This window comes from Dermacentor albipictus, chromosome 8 (genome assembly GCF_038994185.2).
Source record: "Dermacentor albipictus isolate Rhodes 1998 colony chromosome 8, USDA_Dalb.pri_finalv2, whole genome shotgun sequence".
Lineage (NCBI taxonomy): Eukaryota > Metazoa > Arthropoda > Arachnida > Ixodida > Ixodidae > Dermacentor > Dermacentor albipictus.
The window spans coordinates 15,856,313-15,873,686 of record NC_091828.1 but is presented as its reverse complement, the minus strand read 5'-3'; the positions used below and the strand labels follow the sequence as shown (position 1 = coordinate 15,873,686).

The following is a 17,374-nucleotide window of genomic DNA, read 5'->3' as shown; positions in this document are numbered from 1 at the left end:
TTTGCACTACTGTATTGTCGTTCCTTTGTCCCAAGAGTACGGTGTGAGATATCCCCCCACTTCAGACCCCACATCTGGCTGCCCAACGTGGGACTCTTGGGGCATCGGACGATAATTTTAAGTGTTGCTTCGTTCGAGACCTTTGTTTGAACCGAAGCGTAGGCCTAGCGTGGATTTCGATCGCTAGCATCGGCGGCATGCTTTCTTGAGCGAGGCGGCGGTGGCTGTAGCGAGTTTGAACATGTCAACATACTAAGCCTTTTCGCAAGTGTTTTTTTTTAATGGCATTCGTTGGTACGAGAGCCACGTGGTCTGCATCCTGGGAGAGCGAGGCTGAGCGCCCGCGGAGCAGTGGCAAGCCTGAAGCGAGCGAGTACGGAAGCCTCGTGGGTGGTCCGAATTTCCTATGTAAATAGCTTCTTCTATCTCTTTGACTCTGATGAAGTCGCGGCTCTGGGAGCCGGGTGGCCGCGGGCCACGGGTGCCACTACGGGCTGACTGGTATTGCGGCCTGGCACCGGGTGCTCCGACACCGTCTGGGACGGTGGGCGCCGTCAACTCGGATGCTGTGTGCACCGAGCGGAGTAGGACCACCTCACAGAGCTGACGTCTCCTCGCGGCTGCCTGTTTTGCGCCCATTTTGGGTGTTGTTTTTGGATGCCGGTTGTTGTCAGAGGAGCGACGCTTTAGGCCTAAGGCTTTACGAAGCTGCCTGTCGCACGTGGAGGGACACAACCTGGTGGACCGTGGCGTTGAGGTGTTGCAATTTGCTTCCCTCATTCTATTTAGCCTCGCACGAATTGAAATTACTCGTTCGACTCAAGAAAGCGAGCTTCGTTCACGTGAACTTAGCATCTGAGTAGCTGCCCGATCTTTTGCTAGCCGAGTTCAACATCGTACCACGTGGGCGATACGCATGCAGAATTCCTCTCCCTTGCACTACTTTAGTGTTTGCCGAGTGTTTTGAGTTTACACAGCGTGATTGGAGTCACCCCTGGCTTGCTGTCACCTGCACATCGCCTGCGCTGCTGCCCCGGACTACGATCGAGCCACCCCGGGTGATGGTGATGCTGTGGCCAGTTCGGCGCGGCGACTTCGGCGGCCTCCTGTATCCAGCTCACAACCCTCGGCGGCGGACAAAAGAGCCGGCGGTCACCGACAGCTACTGCGGCTCCCGCCAGCAGGGCGAGTCGGCGCGAGCGACGCTTGCTCGTACCGACTACTGCGTCGTCGTCTCCGGAGTCCTGGCCTGGGATCGTGCCATCGAGGCTGCAAAGCTGCTGCTGTGACCGGCGGACGCCAGCGGTGTACCCAAGGACAGTCGGCTCGCATGTTATGGACAGCGTGTGGACATTTCCTCAGCGCGGCCACTGTTACGTGTACTACCTTGTCGCGAAGCGCGCGTTGATGTTAGACCGTGTGACATGTTTCGCCGGAATAAGAAGTGATTTAAGGTTAGGGGGATGTGGGGATGCGCGACCCTCGCGCCCAGTGGCATAGCTAGGTCGTTTGGCACCCGGGGCCCTTAGCTCTTCTGTAACCCCCCCCCCGCCCCCGTGTGTAGTCGAGGAAGGCGAGGATATCGACAATTTTCGGGTGTCTTCAGACGTATATGACACCCCCCCCCCCCTACTGGCCCCGTGCACCCGGGGCCCACGGCCCCCCGGCCCCCCCTGTTGCTACGCCACTGCTCGCGCCTCCCCTGATAGCTTGTTTTTCCCGCATAGCCCCGTCTCCGTGCGGCGTCGCCGCGTGGGCCGCGGCGTTGGAGTGGTACAAGCGTGGTGCGAGAGATGGCGCGAGCGCCGCGCCGCTGCGCGGTTACTTGCGTTCGGGAAAGACAAGGCGCTCTCTCTTTGGGTTCGGGAAGCGAGCGGGTCGGACGTGCCGACCCGCGCGCCGACCGATGCTTCGCTGAGACTGTCTCACGTGGCCGCCTTCGAACGCGCCACGATTCGCGTGACTATACACGCGAATGACCAGGCGTTGGGATCCAGCATGGGGCGAACATATTCGCTCGCTTCCGGTCGCGGTGAGTCGGACTTCTAGATTTGTCGCGCGCCCATCGGCATGTTTTGTGGATAGCAACTCGGCTAGCAGGCATTGATGTATGAAAGGTGCAATAAATGCCCTTGTGATTGTTTGCACTACTGTATTGTCGTTCCTTTGTCCCAAGAGTACGGTGTGAGATATCCCCCCACTTCAGACCCCACAAACTAGAAGAATTAATAAAGTTGATAGCAGTCTCCAGTGCAATCAGTGAAGCATTCTTTTTCTTTTGGAAGAATGACCTTATCTGAATGAAGGCTCTCAGCAGTCTCCCGAGTTATCTTCCCTTGACAAGCTTAGGACCAGAGAGCCACTGAGAGGCAGCAATGCAGCTGCTAGGTGCTTTTCAGCTAGTACTTTAGTGTGATGCCCCACTTCTGCAACCCGGTGTCTATGCTAGCTCAAGGGGCCTGAAGAACAGAGCTCATGATGAGGTTCTCTTTATAAGGGGTTGGGATGACAGTGTAATGGAGATATGGTGACAATATGATAAGAGAGTCAGCGTGCAATGTGCTTAGTTGTGCAGTCCGAGGTGCCGATGCGCAAAATGTGTCGCCGTGGGTCCAAAGAGTCGACACTTGATGTGCTTAGTCGCGCAGTACGAGGTGCCGAAGCGGGAGATGCCTAGCTGTGGGTTCGAAAAGTCGACACTCAATGCGCTTAGTCGCGCACACTGAGTTGCCAATGCATGAAATGCCTAGCCGCCGGTCCGAGAAGTCGACGCTTGATGTTGCTAGTCGCGCAGTCCAAGTTGTCAAGGTGCGAAATGCCTCACCGCAGGTCCGAGGAGTCGACACTCAATGTGCTTAGTCATGCAGCCTGAGGTTCTGATGCACATAGTAGCCATAGTAGCTATAACATATATTCGTGTGACCGGATAGAAAAAAAGAGGAGGCGGCATGTTAACCCTTTGAGTGTCGAATTATTTTGAAAAAGCTTTCCCAGTGGTCAAATTACTTTATTGTGGATCTTGAATGTACAAAACGTATAAAGTCGGGAATAAATACTAAAAAATAATTAGGAACAGTATTTTGGTGTCAGCATCACTCATAACTGCAAAATGTTCAATAGTATTTCCGAGCGTGGTACTCCTTGAAACACGGGTCTACGCACAGCGCCTTATCGCAGTCTGCACACCTAAAAAGCGTGTCTGTTCTCTTGGAGCGAGGAGTTGTGTTGGCGCACACATGACATCTCCGCGTGCGGCTGCCTTGGGCAGAAGTCTGATGCACCCTCTCGCATAACCGCATTGCCACAGAGACCGAGAATATTTCGTGAGCGGTGGTGATGAACAAGCTAAGAGCAGTGCCAATCAAGATAGAAATCAACTTCCGCCGCCCCTACGAGAGCTTGCCGACAAAGAAAAAAACCACGTTTCGCGCGCCTCCGTTGCGATCACGCGGCGGAACCAAAACCGCGAAAGCGCGTCGCCACAGAGCGAGAATACCTCGCAAACAGCGCTGATAAACAAGCTAAGAGCAGCGCCAATCAAGATAGAAATCAAGTTCTACCGGCCTGCAAGAGAGTGCCGACAAAGAAAATGACGTTTCGCGCGCCTCCGTTGCGATCACGCGGCGAAACCGAAACCGCCAAAGGGGCGTTGCCGCAGTCTGAGCAACGCGCTGAAGCTAGCAATCAGTTCTGTTTATCTCCCCAAGAAGGTAGCACAAATTTCAAACGCTTCTTGTAAGTGATAAGAGGTGGCAGCACCTCTCAGTGAGCACGCATCGTCATTATAGCGCGAAATTTCAAACGGAGGGTTGGAACCGTACGCGTACGGCAAAGACCTTTCGGGACAGAAAACCGCCGCCGTATATGTACTGCAAAAACCTTCAAAGGGTTAATAGTAGTCAAGAAGATAGTCCTATCCTTCCCAATTGATACTAACCCTAGGATAGAAATAACTTGAGCAGCAGGCGTAAAATGTTCTAATAAATTACTTCTAGGATCCATGTTATCACCCACCAGATGCCAATTCTTCTTTGGCTAGGGAACAACATAATAACATAGCACACGCTACATAATTCTGTCCAGCCGATGTATTACTATATCTTTTTGCCAACTTCAATAATCCTCTCAATAATTGGTCTGCTATGTTTACCATGTTTCGTGCCTCAGCAGATTTTCTGGTGTAATGGCTAATAACGTTCGGCTGCAACTTATCACAAGTTGTCCAAAGCACTCGTGGTATTAACATATCGGACTTGGTTTACCTGACTGCACTGGTCACTGCTAGACTGCGTTCTTACATAGAAGCCTTTAGTGACCATAAACTCATTAACTTCACAATTAACCTGTTCTTAACATTTCCTGGTGCAACAGCTAATAATACTTGACTGCAACTTATCACCAGTTTTTCTCCAAAGCACCCATGGTACTAACATATCGGACTTGGTTTGAATAACTGCACCGGACACTACTGGACCAGTTCTTTACATAGAATGCCTTAGTAACAATAAACTAATTAACTTCATAATCAACATACTGTTGACATTTTCTGGTGCAATAGCTAAAACTAGCCGGCATTATAACCGAGTCAATTACAACAGAACAAACACCAAATTAGAAGTTTTCTTCTATTAACTTTTTCTACCGTTGTTTGCTTCGCGGTCCGTGACTTAGAACTGGACACATTTTAAACGCAAAATATTAGAGTTAGTTGACAAGTATCTGCCATTAATCTCTATAGCAAATGATAAAAGTAGCCCTTGGTTTACTAAACAACTTCAATTACTACGAAATAAAAAGAAACGCTTGTACAATACTGCATGACGTAATAGAGTCGAATCTTGTTAATTCAAACACGCTTAATTCAAACCGAGGCTGTGGTCCCGTCAAAGTTATGTGTATTCCAATGGGCAAAAACAGCCGGTAATTTGAACGAGCAAGTATTTGCAAGATGAGTTCATGAGAGTGGCTTGTTGGGCTAGTTGGTACATGATTATACTAGGAGGATGCCAGCAAACTTGAGAGTACAAAAAATCGAGAGGCAGACGTAGACAAAGAGACAGTAAGGTGGCTGGTTAAGGAAGATGGTTAGTTTGAACACACCGCACTCCAACAATGCTCTCAGCAGCGCGCCAAATAATGTGGCAGCACCTTCAAACAGCATTGCTCTGACCCCGCCATAGAGGAAGACTTAGGAGAAACCCTTCAATGCCTCGCGCCAAAAAGAAAAGGCAAAATTTCACCCTCTCTCAAATGGCAAGGTCGCCAATTCTGCGTCGTGCCGTAATGCTCCAGCTATACTAACAGCAAAATGCGCACCGCAGGAGAGATCGGAGCCACTTTTTCCAGGCTCGACGCGGCGGCAAGTGAGCCGTGAGGCGAGACCAATGAGAGTGGTCCCTACAGTGACGTATGCATGAGAAACTGGTATCATGCAGACCCGCCCGACAGCTCTATTCGTACTCGCATCTGGTTCAGCCGGACCGCTTGTTTCGCACTATCGTCTGCTCGCGTCAACTCTCGCTCATGCTTATATTGGTTGGCTTGGTTGGCCTCATTCACTCTTGTTTTTTTTACAATGATGCATATAAACAATGGAAAGGTTGCCCAAGACAGTGCTCCATATCTGATTCTGTACGACAAGAAAGAGCCTGAATACAAGGACGCGAAGGTGACGCTCATTACCTCATTCTCTTGAATTCTGAATGCGGTGACGACACAAGGGAGCACAGCAACATGTTTATGATCAGCAGCAACTACTTCATCATCTTGATAAGACGACTCATGTTAAAAATACTTGTACGAGCATCGGACTTTCGATCTTCCGCAGCGAGTGCTGACTGCGTAGATGCTTCCAGCGGTGAAACTGTGCTGTTGGCTGTCAGGAGGATCATGTGTGCCAGAAAAACACTGACTCTAAAGTCTGGGAGGATGGAGGTTGAGACAGCTGTCATCCTTTTCTCACGTTTCGTGCCAAAGCACAACCTCCATTACACAACGCTCGTGTCTGACAGAGATAGTGCCACCTTCTCTGCCCTTGTGCAAAAAAATGTTTATGGACTGGTCCCCATTTCGAAAGAGGAATGTTTGAACCACATCCAGAAGAGGATGGGGACAGCACTGTGCAAGCTTGTGCAGAAAAGTAACAAGGCTTTAGGAGGGAATGAGTAAAGGCAAGGCGCAAAAGACAAGGACTGAAGGACACAAACGACAGGACCGGCGCCTTCAGTCCTTGTCTTTTGCGCCTTGCCTTTACTCATTCAAGCATGAACCAACCGGCACAAGCAAGAGTTTTACTTTAGGATGGAAGGGCTGGCTGACAAAGGCCCTCATTGACAAGTTGACCGACTGTTAGGGCTGGGCCTTATGAAACAATACCAATGATGTGGCTGAGCGTGCAGTGATGGCATCATACTACCATGTGATGTCGACGGACGAGGATCCTCGCCACGACTTGTGCCCTGAGGGTGCAGACTCGTGGTGTCGTCACACCACCAGCAAGAGCGACGGTGTGCCACCTCCGAAGCATTGGTACAATCTTCCAGGCTATGTTGCAGAAGCACTGCTACGTGTTTATGAGCGCCTCTCATAGGCTTCTGTTCTGCAATGCTGCCTGGGAGCAAAGACTCGGAATGTATCAGAATCATTTCACTCTGTGCTATGGTCTGTGATGCCCAAAGAGCAGCATGCGTCGCTGATTGCCATGGAGACAGCACTGCATGGGGCAGTTTTCAGATATAATGCTGGCTGCCACAGGTCCACCCAAGAGCTATGTTCATCAGCGGGGGCTAACTCCTGGCCACCTAGCCATTCAACGGGCAGCCAAATAGATTCTCTGCGCTTGAAAAAGATCAAGAAGCGATCGCAAGAGGAAGCGGAAAGGCGGAAAAAGAAGAGAGTGCCTAAGGAGATCTTCAGTTACGCTGCAGGGTCACTTTAGACCAATATATGTGCTCAAAACTTCAAAGCTCATTTTCTCAAAATGACTTTTTTGGCTGGTGAGGCTGCTTGTTCCAGCCATATCTCTGTAACCGCTCATCAGATTTGCAGAAGTTTTTTTTATTGTTTTTGTATTGTATATCTGAATAAATTTCTGAGGGCAAGCCAAGCCCATTTTTTTATATATTGTGTCTGATTTGTGATATTTAATCAAAATTTGATTGATAAAATCGTAATCACCAGCACTAAATTCATCATCATCAGCAGCAGCAGCAGCAGCCTGGTTACACCCACTGCAGGGCAAAGGCTCTTATAGTTCTCCAACAACCCCGGTCATGTACTAATTGTGGCCATGTTGTCCCTGCAAACTTCTTAATCTCATCCGCTCACCTAACTTTCTGCCACCCCCTGCTACGCTTCCCTTCCCTTGAAATCCAGTCCGTAACCCTTAATGACCATCAGTTATCTTCCCTCCTCATTACATGTCCTGCCCATGCCCATTTCTTTTTCTTGATTTCAACTAATATGTCCTTAAGTCGCGTTTGTTCCCGCACCCAATCTGCTCTTTTCTTATCCCGTAATGTTACACCCATCATTCTTCTTTCCATAGCTCGTTGCGTCGTCCTCAATTTAAGTAGAACCCTTTTCGTAAGCCTCCAGGTTTCTGCCCCGTAGGTGAGTACTGGTAAGACACAGCTATTATACACTTTGGTCAATTATTATTATTATTATTATTATTATTATTATTATTATTATTATTATTATTATTATTATTATTATTATACAATTCGGTCTGCTAAAATTTTTCAGCGAGGAAATTTAAAAAAAGGGCGCTGTCTTGCCCTGAGGTATCCATCCGGGAATTATAGTGAATTTCATAGTTGCAGCACCTTTTGAAGATTCTCCAGGCCTGGAATGCGAAAATCATGTGCACCATTCTGACATATTGCTGTAACTTGAGAACCAGTGAACATAACTGCATTAACTTTTGTAGTTCTACTAATGCTTTTGCTATGAGTCTAAATGAAAATTTTGAATACACGTTTATTTCCAACAGACTGGTGGAGGCAGGAAAAAAAAGCTGCAAGTGCAGCTTGAAAAAACACCCTGCCCCCTATGAGCAAAAGACATGGGCAGCGCCGAGCTGCTGTGTTTTTGACAATACAAAAATACACAGTTCTGCAAGAATGCATGAAAAGCACTAAGTGAAAAGTGAGTAGTTGTACACAGAGAAATTACACAATGTTTCACACATCACAGAAGCAGTGTGTGTGTGTGTGTGTGTGTGTGCACGCGCACGCGTGTGTGTGTGCATGCGTGTGTGTAAACAAGAAGCTCTACACTCAACTAATCTGCACTCCTGACATAGCTGACCATATAAACATGAATATTAGTCCGGCTGATTAACCCTTTGAGGGACAATGATGTTAACACGTTTTTGTAAATGTTGGAAATGTTTTACAATTGGTTAGAGCAATATTAGCTCTCTGTTTGGCTGGTTAAACTCTGCGCCAACGGGTGGCTAGACTGTGGAGACCGATCAGGCAGCTCCCATACGTCTATGCTAAAGTTCCTTCATCAGCTTGAGTTTATGCCTCCAATGTTCTGTCGAAACGCCCAGCTTGCCCGCCTGTGGTTACCGAAATACCTGACAAGTTCGGAACTGCGACAGAATGCTCTCAACGCACGCTGCTTCGATAGCTCTCGCTTGGGGTCGACTGCCAAGCAGCTGGTGGAGAGTTTGGAGAGGCTTCGCGCACTCGCATCTAGAGAACCATCAGTCGACGACACGACGTGCCATCATGACGCAGAGCCAGTGAAGGCGGAGCTTAGCCCCAACCACTCGGCGAACAAGTTGGAGAAAATGCATGACTATGGAGGAAGGTAACTTGTAATCGTCTGTAGCTCTCTTAATATGAGACGTTTCACACAAATTGTGGTGCGAATGATTAACTTTAGCTGAACCTTACGAACCTACAAAATTTGTCCAAACCGTTTCAGGGGCCCATTAACAAGGGATAGATCGTTTTTACTGTTCATGTGATACAACTCTGAAAAAGTCGACGCCTATAAATTAAGATATGTCAATAAACAAAAAAGTTGGTATCCGAGGGTAGCCTCCCTCCTCAACGTAACCACCTGAAGTCTATTTAATTTAAAATGTGGCAGGCGGAATGCCCTGCACCCAAAGTGCTTGGTGATCTCGTTGCAGGTTAACAGCTGGTCCCTGAACTCAGGAGCGGGAGATCCAGCCCCTTCAGCGAGTACACGGCACACTAATCCTCATGCTTCCCTCCACTGTCCCCACGTGCACCGGGAACCAAGTAACTGCATGCAAAGTGATATCCCTACCCTGCACCAGTCTGCTAGCCAGTTCCACAACAAGTCCCCTTGAGAAGGCTTTAATCGCTAATCGCGAGTCACTGAACACCAAAACTCTTCTTGAATCAATTAGTGCTAGAGCAATAGCCACCTGCTCAGCGACCCCCAAATCTTTGGCATAAATGGAAGCAGAATTTCTAACGCTCCCTTTGCCATCTACCACCGCCACCAAATAAGCACCTTTCCCATTAATCCATGCAGCATCAACAAATGCAAACTCCTCCTCCTGATCCTTTGCCTCTCACAACAAAGCCCTAACTCTCACGAGGTCATTCCCCTTTTCAAATCTGGTGACAGGCACTCACCTGGTAATTAATAACCTATTTCACTAACATGCGTATGCTGCAAACTACTTGAGCATGTTATGGCCTCTCGTATCTACTCTCACCTTCAATCCAATAACGTTTTCTTCTTTAATCAGCATGGTTTCAGGAAAGGCTCGTCATTTGACACGCAGTTATCTGAATTCACAACTGACCTTCACATTAACATGAATGGTAACGACCAAACTGACTGCCTCTTTTTTGATTTCTCTAAAGCTTTCGACATTGTACCTCACTGCAGTTTGATTTCCAAGTTCTCTGCCCTTTGATAGATTCATTAACACTATCTTGACTTCGTAACTTCCTGTCTATGCATCAGCAATTAACAGTAGTGAATAACCTTTTATTTAACCTTGATGACGTCATGTCCGGTGTCCCTCAAGGCAGTGCTAATGACTACATTGTCTACCACACTAGTAATTGTTTCAATCACCATTATATGCTCTAAAATGACCTTGATTTTATTTATAGTTGGTGCAAAACATGGCAGATGTCCATTAAGCCACTAAATGCAAGTTAATTTTTTTACCTGATAACGCCTTAACTCGTGTTTCACTATTCAATTAATACCATTATTTTCAATACCTCATCGTACAAATGTCTTGGCATCCACTTTGCACCTGATCTTTCCTGGGCTACACATATAGCAGCCCTAAAGTTTCTAAGGTCCTGTGCTACCTGTGTAGAAACTTGCATAACACACCTTCTAACATACAGAAATTAGCATATCTAACATATTGTAGCACTCTTCAATGAAGCACACTAAACAAACTGGTTTAGTGAACCAAGCAGAAAGCAAAAATGGCCGCCTCAAGGAGCAGCGTGCACGCTTCGAAAGATTGCAGATCTAGCGATTCTGCTGCGTTTGCAGCTGGTCATATCGAGCAGTAGCAAGTCTGAGGATGCAGTCTTTTTGTCAGACTTCGACTCTCAGAGCGACAACGAGGTAAGCCAGCCCGGAACATCGGTGGCCGCAGCTCAGCACACTAAACTATAGTGCTTGCACTTAAATTATTGTAGTGGAATACATGTTGAAAGAAAAATTTTGATTTTTTCGGACATAGTGCCTAGGAGACGGCAATACATTTTGTATATCATAATTCCTTTTTACATTTTTTTCTTAGTATATACAAGCATGTCTTTACAAAGTTTGTTCAATTTTATCCCACAATCTTGATTCTGGCAATTTATATCTTTTTTATGACACACATCTCATTAATAAACCTTTTATGCGTGAAAAGTGCATTCATTGTGCTTTTTGTTTATGTATTACATGAAATATTGAGTGCAGTAGTTCCTTAAAAAAAAAAAATCTGGCGTAACCTACAAAAAGCACCTATTTTCTCCATGGTAGAGAAAGAATTATTAACACTGTATAATGATGTTCCACTGTACTGTTTGTAGACTTTGTTTTGTGTCCTTTTCATTTGGTGCTACAATTTTTTGTTAATATTTTTATTGCAAGGAAACGCATGACACGAGAGAAAGCACACAGGACACAGCACTTTGCACTAAGAATATTAACATGCAATACCAACTCGCCCACCAGTTCGTTTTGTCTTACAATTTTTTGTTCTGTGCAAACTGTTACGCCCATACTCAATGCCCGTCAGTGGGCCTACAAGGCATTATGAATAAAGAAAATAAATAAATACATTATGTATGATTGACCGTGTAACACTGCTGCATTCCGGCAAAGCTGACTTTTAGGAACTGGCACTTGGCAACACTTTATACTCTCGCCGCACTCTCTCCGCTTTGAAGCCATCCGCGGAGGACGAAGGTGGAGTCAGTGCCATTGCTGACCGCGGTGAATACTTTAAATTAAAAACACAGCAACAAATAGCAGGAAGCTTGATAGTGAACATCGAAGCAGCTAGGCACAGGGACTGCATAAAACTACTATGGCTGCCAGCAGATCAGCATGTGAGGGCGCTGGTTCAAGGCTCAGATTATCAAAAAGGCAGAGGCTTCAATTAATGCCATTTTGGGATCTGCGGTCATGGCAAGAAAGCAAAGCTTTTCAGCATTATATATTTCAGATGCTCTTATACAGTGGCTCTATAGGGTATGTGGCGGTGCCACGGAGGAATTTGAATAATCAGGGAGGTCAGAAAAATCGGTCGACTGTATTTAGATCACTTAACAGGTTTAGTCTGCTTACCGTACCAACATCGCAATGAGGTCATTTAGGACTACAAGAGGTGATTTAGTACGGGGGCAAATCAGAAAGCCCTAGCCCCTATTTCTTGTTAGCCAAAATAAGGTACTTACAGGTAACTACAAATATACATAGTATTCTATATACTTTACACTATTTTTCGACATAGTCTCCACACCGGTTCAGACCATTCGTCCCATTGCAGCACTAAATATGAGATGCCCCTGTGGTGTAATTCATCCGGCTGACTGTGGAACCACCATCGAACTACCATCTTGGCTTCATCGTTGCATGTGAATAGCATCGCACTTCTCAAAGCAAGACAAATTTCCCCATACGTGGGCTGCATTTCCCCACTGATTTCGATGGGCATTCATCCCTAGCTCCATAGAGAACGAATTTGACTTCGACGTGATAGTTCTGCGGATGTCTCTACGTTAAGGTGGATGTCTCATTTTCCCTTTATTAATTACTTCTCTCCACCTTGCGGGTTCTGCTGAACTATTATGTCAAACTCTTGCCTTTGCTTCTGAATTGTTGATAAATTCGACTTCGCCTACCATCTGCTAGCTGCTTGGTTAGCTCAGATAGTAGAGCGGCTGCCCCGGAAAGGCAGTGGTCCCGGGTTTGAGTCCTGGACCAGGACGAATTTTTCTTGAACTGTGAAGCTTTCCTTTCAAGAAACCCGTATGGGTTTCCTTTGTAGCACTTAGCTACGTTTAGGTGGATGTCTCATCTTCCCTTTATTAGTGAATTCCACTTCGTTGCTTGTACGCCATATATGTTTAAAGCACAGCCGTCATCTCAAACAACCGACAGCAGTGCCGCGCCGTGAAGCTACCGACCGGCAGATAAGGTCAGGCCGATCCAAGAAAAGTCCACCGTTGGGAACGGATATGTTCACTCCGCAGTTACAGATGTAATTTGGCTAAAAAAAAAAATAGGGGCAAAGACTTTCTGATTCACCCTTGTAAATTTAACTTCAATGTGGGAAACAGGGGCACTATTCTGGACATTTAAAGTTTTGCCATATCATAAAACTCCCCATCTTGTCAAGCTCTATTCAGACCACGGGACTGCGGCTACAGCCTCTCTGACAATATGGCGGAATTTGATGGTGTCCAGAATAGAGTAATTCAGGCCTAATGAGCGTCCTTGTAGCGTTGGTAGCACGACAGTCGACCCGCCCTCAGAGCAATGCTACCATTGGAGAGCACCGCTCAGGTTTGGGGGGCCAGGCCAGTGCCGTAGTACTGAGAGAGATGCGTACCGCTTGGCGCGCTCCAGGTCATCGTTGGACTGCTCCAGCTCGCGGATGTAGCTGTGCATCTCCTCCCGGGAGGCAGTGACCTCCTCTAGCTGAGCCTGCAAGTCGTGCACCTGCCGTGCACCCTCCTGCTTACTCTGTTGAAGCTTCTCCTGCACACAAGCCACACCAAGATCAGAAGACAACTCTTCTACATATCATATCCCAGCAATGACCCCACACACAAAACCCAGAAAAGTGACCGTCGTTTGCTGCCCTTTTTGAGAGCTGCTGAGGCGCCGTTTAACCCAGCTCATGATGGACAAGTGCCACTTTTTTGGCTTATGACAAGCTTACCTCATCCATCATGGGTATTTTATCACTTCATTTTCTGAATGGCTCTTGACAAAAAGAGGCCATCAAAGGGTGCTTTGTTTTCACAATAAAGACGGCAATAGCTTTGCTACCGTATGAGCTTTTATTAATAATTTTCATGCTAGATGGCCACTGGTGATCTCTACGCAGACACACTGTTTTGTAGTGTGGCGACACACTCCGTGCATATTTCTGCGCACCCTTTGTCTTCTTATCATCCGGCCCAGCATAACACAGCTGCACACTGGACTGCGTGGCCGATAAAACATAGCGCCACTGCCGCGTCACCCGAGGTATGCGTCACCGACAGTGGCTATAAAAACAGGCTGCCTGGCTGAGAAGGACCGCTGTCTACCTTCCGCTACTGGGATGAACGTAGCATTGGTATGACCGTCCACTGCCATCGTTAGTCGAATAAAGAGTCATTGTGTTTTTATGTTGGGATTCGTCCTTCGGCAGACACGACATCCCACAGTAGTCTGCTACCTATATTGACATTGTATTTCTTACCATTTTTTTCGTTAAATGAAGGTGTGGGACATGAAGTCCCAGAAAGAATACTGGCAAGCCTCAGAGAACCCTAAATAATTTATTATAATGGCTTCTTTCCCACAACCACTTCCTAGGAGATGACTACTGTGTCACGACATCATGATGCAGAAAGTGGTCATGTTGGAGAAAGACACTGCAATGTTTCGGCACTTAGCAGTGTGTCCCATGGGCTCGTTGGTTCATCTTTAGACTAAACACAGGAACAGCGCAATACAGGACGAGCGAGTAAAGAGCACTGGACAAAGTGCTGACTGGCTACCAAATGCTTTATTTGCAGAAGCAGCATACAAAGACAACATTGAATGTGACAAAAAGAACAGAAAATGAAGGATAACAATGATAAGCGTCAGCCGCAGAGATAATCCAGTTCTCTTGTTGAGAGCGGGAGGGACGCAGAAACTGACGCACGCGTTACCACTTTTTAATATGCAAAATGCCTCCGATATACCGCGCATGCTTTTCACTATATCTGCCAATTATTTCGCACTTCTTAAAGATCAGGTTGCAACCACACGTGTTACAGTGGGCAGCCAGATGACTGTACGGGTTTCCTTTTAGTGAAGCGGCATGCTCGCGCAGGCAATCATTAATGCACCTCCCCGTTTGCCCGATATAGCAATGTTTACAATCAAACGGGATCAACAAAAGAACTGGATTATCATCTTGGCTGATGCTTATCCTTTTATGATTCTTTTCCCATTCTTTATGTCACATTCAATGATGTCTTTATATTGTGAATACATTCCACGAATATCCTTTTGGCGTCCCGAGCTCCTTGGAAGTTGTGGGCTGGTTAAAGTCAAGTGAGATTTGTACCAATGCTACAATGTCTGTAGATATTGAGGAACTGTTCTACTCTATCCCACACGATGACCTGTTTACAGCTGTACGTGATCTGATTGAAGAAAGTGGGGAAGTAGCTTTTATGCATTCCTGCGCTTTGTCACTTGAGTCTTTTATGGAACTTCTCACATTTTACCTGTCAACCACTGCAGTGTCCTTTAACAAGGATGTCTTCATTCAGAGAAAGGGTATTTGCATCGGATCGAAGGTTGCTCCCGTATTGTGTTACATTTTTTTATCAGAGTTTCACAGTAATGTAATTCACAGGCTGCAGGACAAACGTATTGTGCGAATTTTTAGGTATGCGGATGATTTTTTAGTGCTATCAAAGTTAAATTACGATGATAGCCTTGAATCAAACGCAAGAAGGATTTTAACGTATTTCGAGGAGTCCTCCCGGGATCTCAGGTTCACGTTCGAACTTTGCAAAGAAAACGATCAGATTTCTTGATTTGGAAATTAAATTTAAAAATGAGAGTCATGTATGTTGGCGGTATTGTCCTAGATAGAAAAAAATCGCTCCTCCCATATGAATCGTCCCACTACAAATTTAAACATGGCATACCTTCCTTGTGCTTGACGAATGCTCTTAACAAGAGTTGCACTCATTCATTGCAGGAGTTTTGAAGCCCAGAAGGCGAAATTAATGTCGGCAGAGTACTCGGTCTCACTTTTGATGGCTGTGTCAGAATCCTTGGTTAGAATGTTGACAAAAAAGAAAACCGTGGAAACAGTGGACAACGATGATTCTTCAAAATGAAAAAAGGTCGTAGTGATGCTGTATTTGCATGGCTTGTCACATAACCTTAAGAGGGTGGCCACTAGGAATGGCGTTACACTAGTGTTTTCGGCGCCGAGCAAACTGGTTAGGTTATGCAAAAGCATTACAGGAGAGAAGAAAGATGCGACTAGTGGCAGTGGAAAAAAGCACACCACTTTTTCTTTTCACAAAAAGTGTGCATCATCGGTTGTGTATCGCATACCTCTGTCATGCGGATTGCCCTATATTGGCCAGACAGGTTGTTGCATTAATGACCGCATGCGTGAGCATCGCTATTTGCTACCTACAGGTACACGAGGGAACTTGCCATTGCATTATAGAAGCACGATTGCCGACCAGTTTTTGAAAGTGTATCGATGGTGCGAAGAGAGCGCAGTAAACTGGAAAGAGAAATTAGCAGAGCGTTCCAGATGAAAAAGTTGGGCGCGCATACATGTATGAGTGGACCTTCGGTTCATATCAATGATAAAGAACTTCCAATTTCTAAATTTATGATGTTAATCCTAGTGCTGTTGCCTTTGTCGGGAAGGGGTGTGACTTGGCTTTTGTGTATGTGTATATCTTTTGACTATAAACCTTGTTATTGTTCATGGGTGTATATGCATGCGTGGTGATTTGTGGAATGTATTCACAATAAACTTCAGTTGTAAGTCCAGCGTTGTCCTGTCCATTTCTACTTCTTGTGCTCGCGTCCGTACTTGCTGGAAACTGTTATATGTTCACCATGCACCAACTGGCCCAGCAAACTACTCTACCACATGTCTTTATATGCTGCTTCTGCAAATAAAGCATTTGGTTGCTAGTCAGCACTCTGTCCTGTGCTCTTTACTCGCTCGTCCTGTGTTGTGCTGTTCGTTTTTATTTTTTTGGCACCTGCTCTTGCTAGCTGGGATGCTTACTGTGCTTCTCCTTGGGCAATGGTGAAACAGCCATTTTACTTTTTGGTGCAGGTCTTGATGCACACAAAAAGCTGATTTGGCGCAGCAGCAAGCACTTTTGGCACAGGGTTCAACGCACGTGTGTTTACCATATACCATGCAAATTTTAACCGATATAGTCTACATGTTGTGGAGACAAACGGATTTGTGCAAGGGTTACACTGAAACCAGAGTCAGGAAAGAATGTGATACATCTCCACACCACGACGCACAAAGGGCGCTACGACCAGGTTCGTCGATACAACGCAGAGAAGGCACCACGGACAGATCACCAACAAATGCTTATTAACCCAGGATGCGACACAGTGTGAGAGTTGTGGCATGGGGGTGAAGGCTCACTGCAAGACTGATCAAGCACGTGCGCCTGCACTGCATGGCCTGCACTGACCATGACATCATGCAATATACTCATGCCATGCACATCAGGGAGTTTTCGAATAGGAGCCACATAAGTTTTGTGGCTGCAGAAAAAAAAAAAGAAAGAAAGCAAGAAAGAAAAAGAAAAGAAAACAAAGCGTCAGTGCCACTTCACATGCGCGGGACGTAAATAGGGTTTTGCGTTTGCGTCGACGACACTAGTTCACTGAAATAGCACAGAGACCCAAGCTTGTCGGAAAAAGTTCTTCATTAACAAACACGGCAGCACCCATCGAAATGCCAGCTCTCGCGACGTACCCCATTCGACCTCATTCACTAGTACCATTCTTAACTATGCACCACATGTGATTCTGATCACAGCGGCTCTTTTGCAAAGCCCCGCTATCACCCATAAACATCGAAAAAGGCCTACCTTTATTCCTAAAATGTCACATCCTCCTTTGGCAAACTCTGTGATAC

At 46.3% G+C, this 17,374-nt stretch overlaps 1 protein-coding gene across 7 annotated transcripts in view; it reads right to left on the bottom strand.

Annotated features, from left to right (window-relative positions):
• The window catches only part of nudE (Nuclear distribution protein nudE), a 284,398-nt gene that overhangs the window by 216,074 nt on the left and 50,950 nt on the right, over positions 1-17,374 (bottom strand). For all 7 annotated transcript variants that reach the window (XR_011507835.1, XR_011507836.1, XM_070523077.1 and 4 more), the window contains exon 4: positions 13,073-13,221. Coding sequence is in view for 5 of the 7 variants with exons in the window: in XM_070523077.1 (XP_070379178.1) it covers positions 13,073-13,221 (149 nt within the window). In the remaining 2 variants the exon portion in view is untranslated. The remainder of the gene's footprint in view (positions 1-13,072; positions 13,222-17,374) is intronic.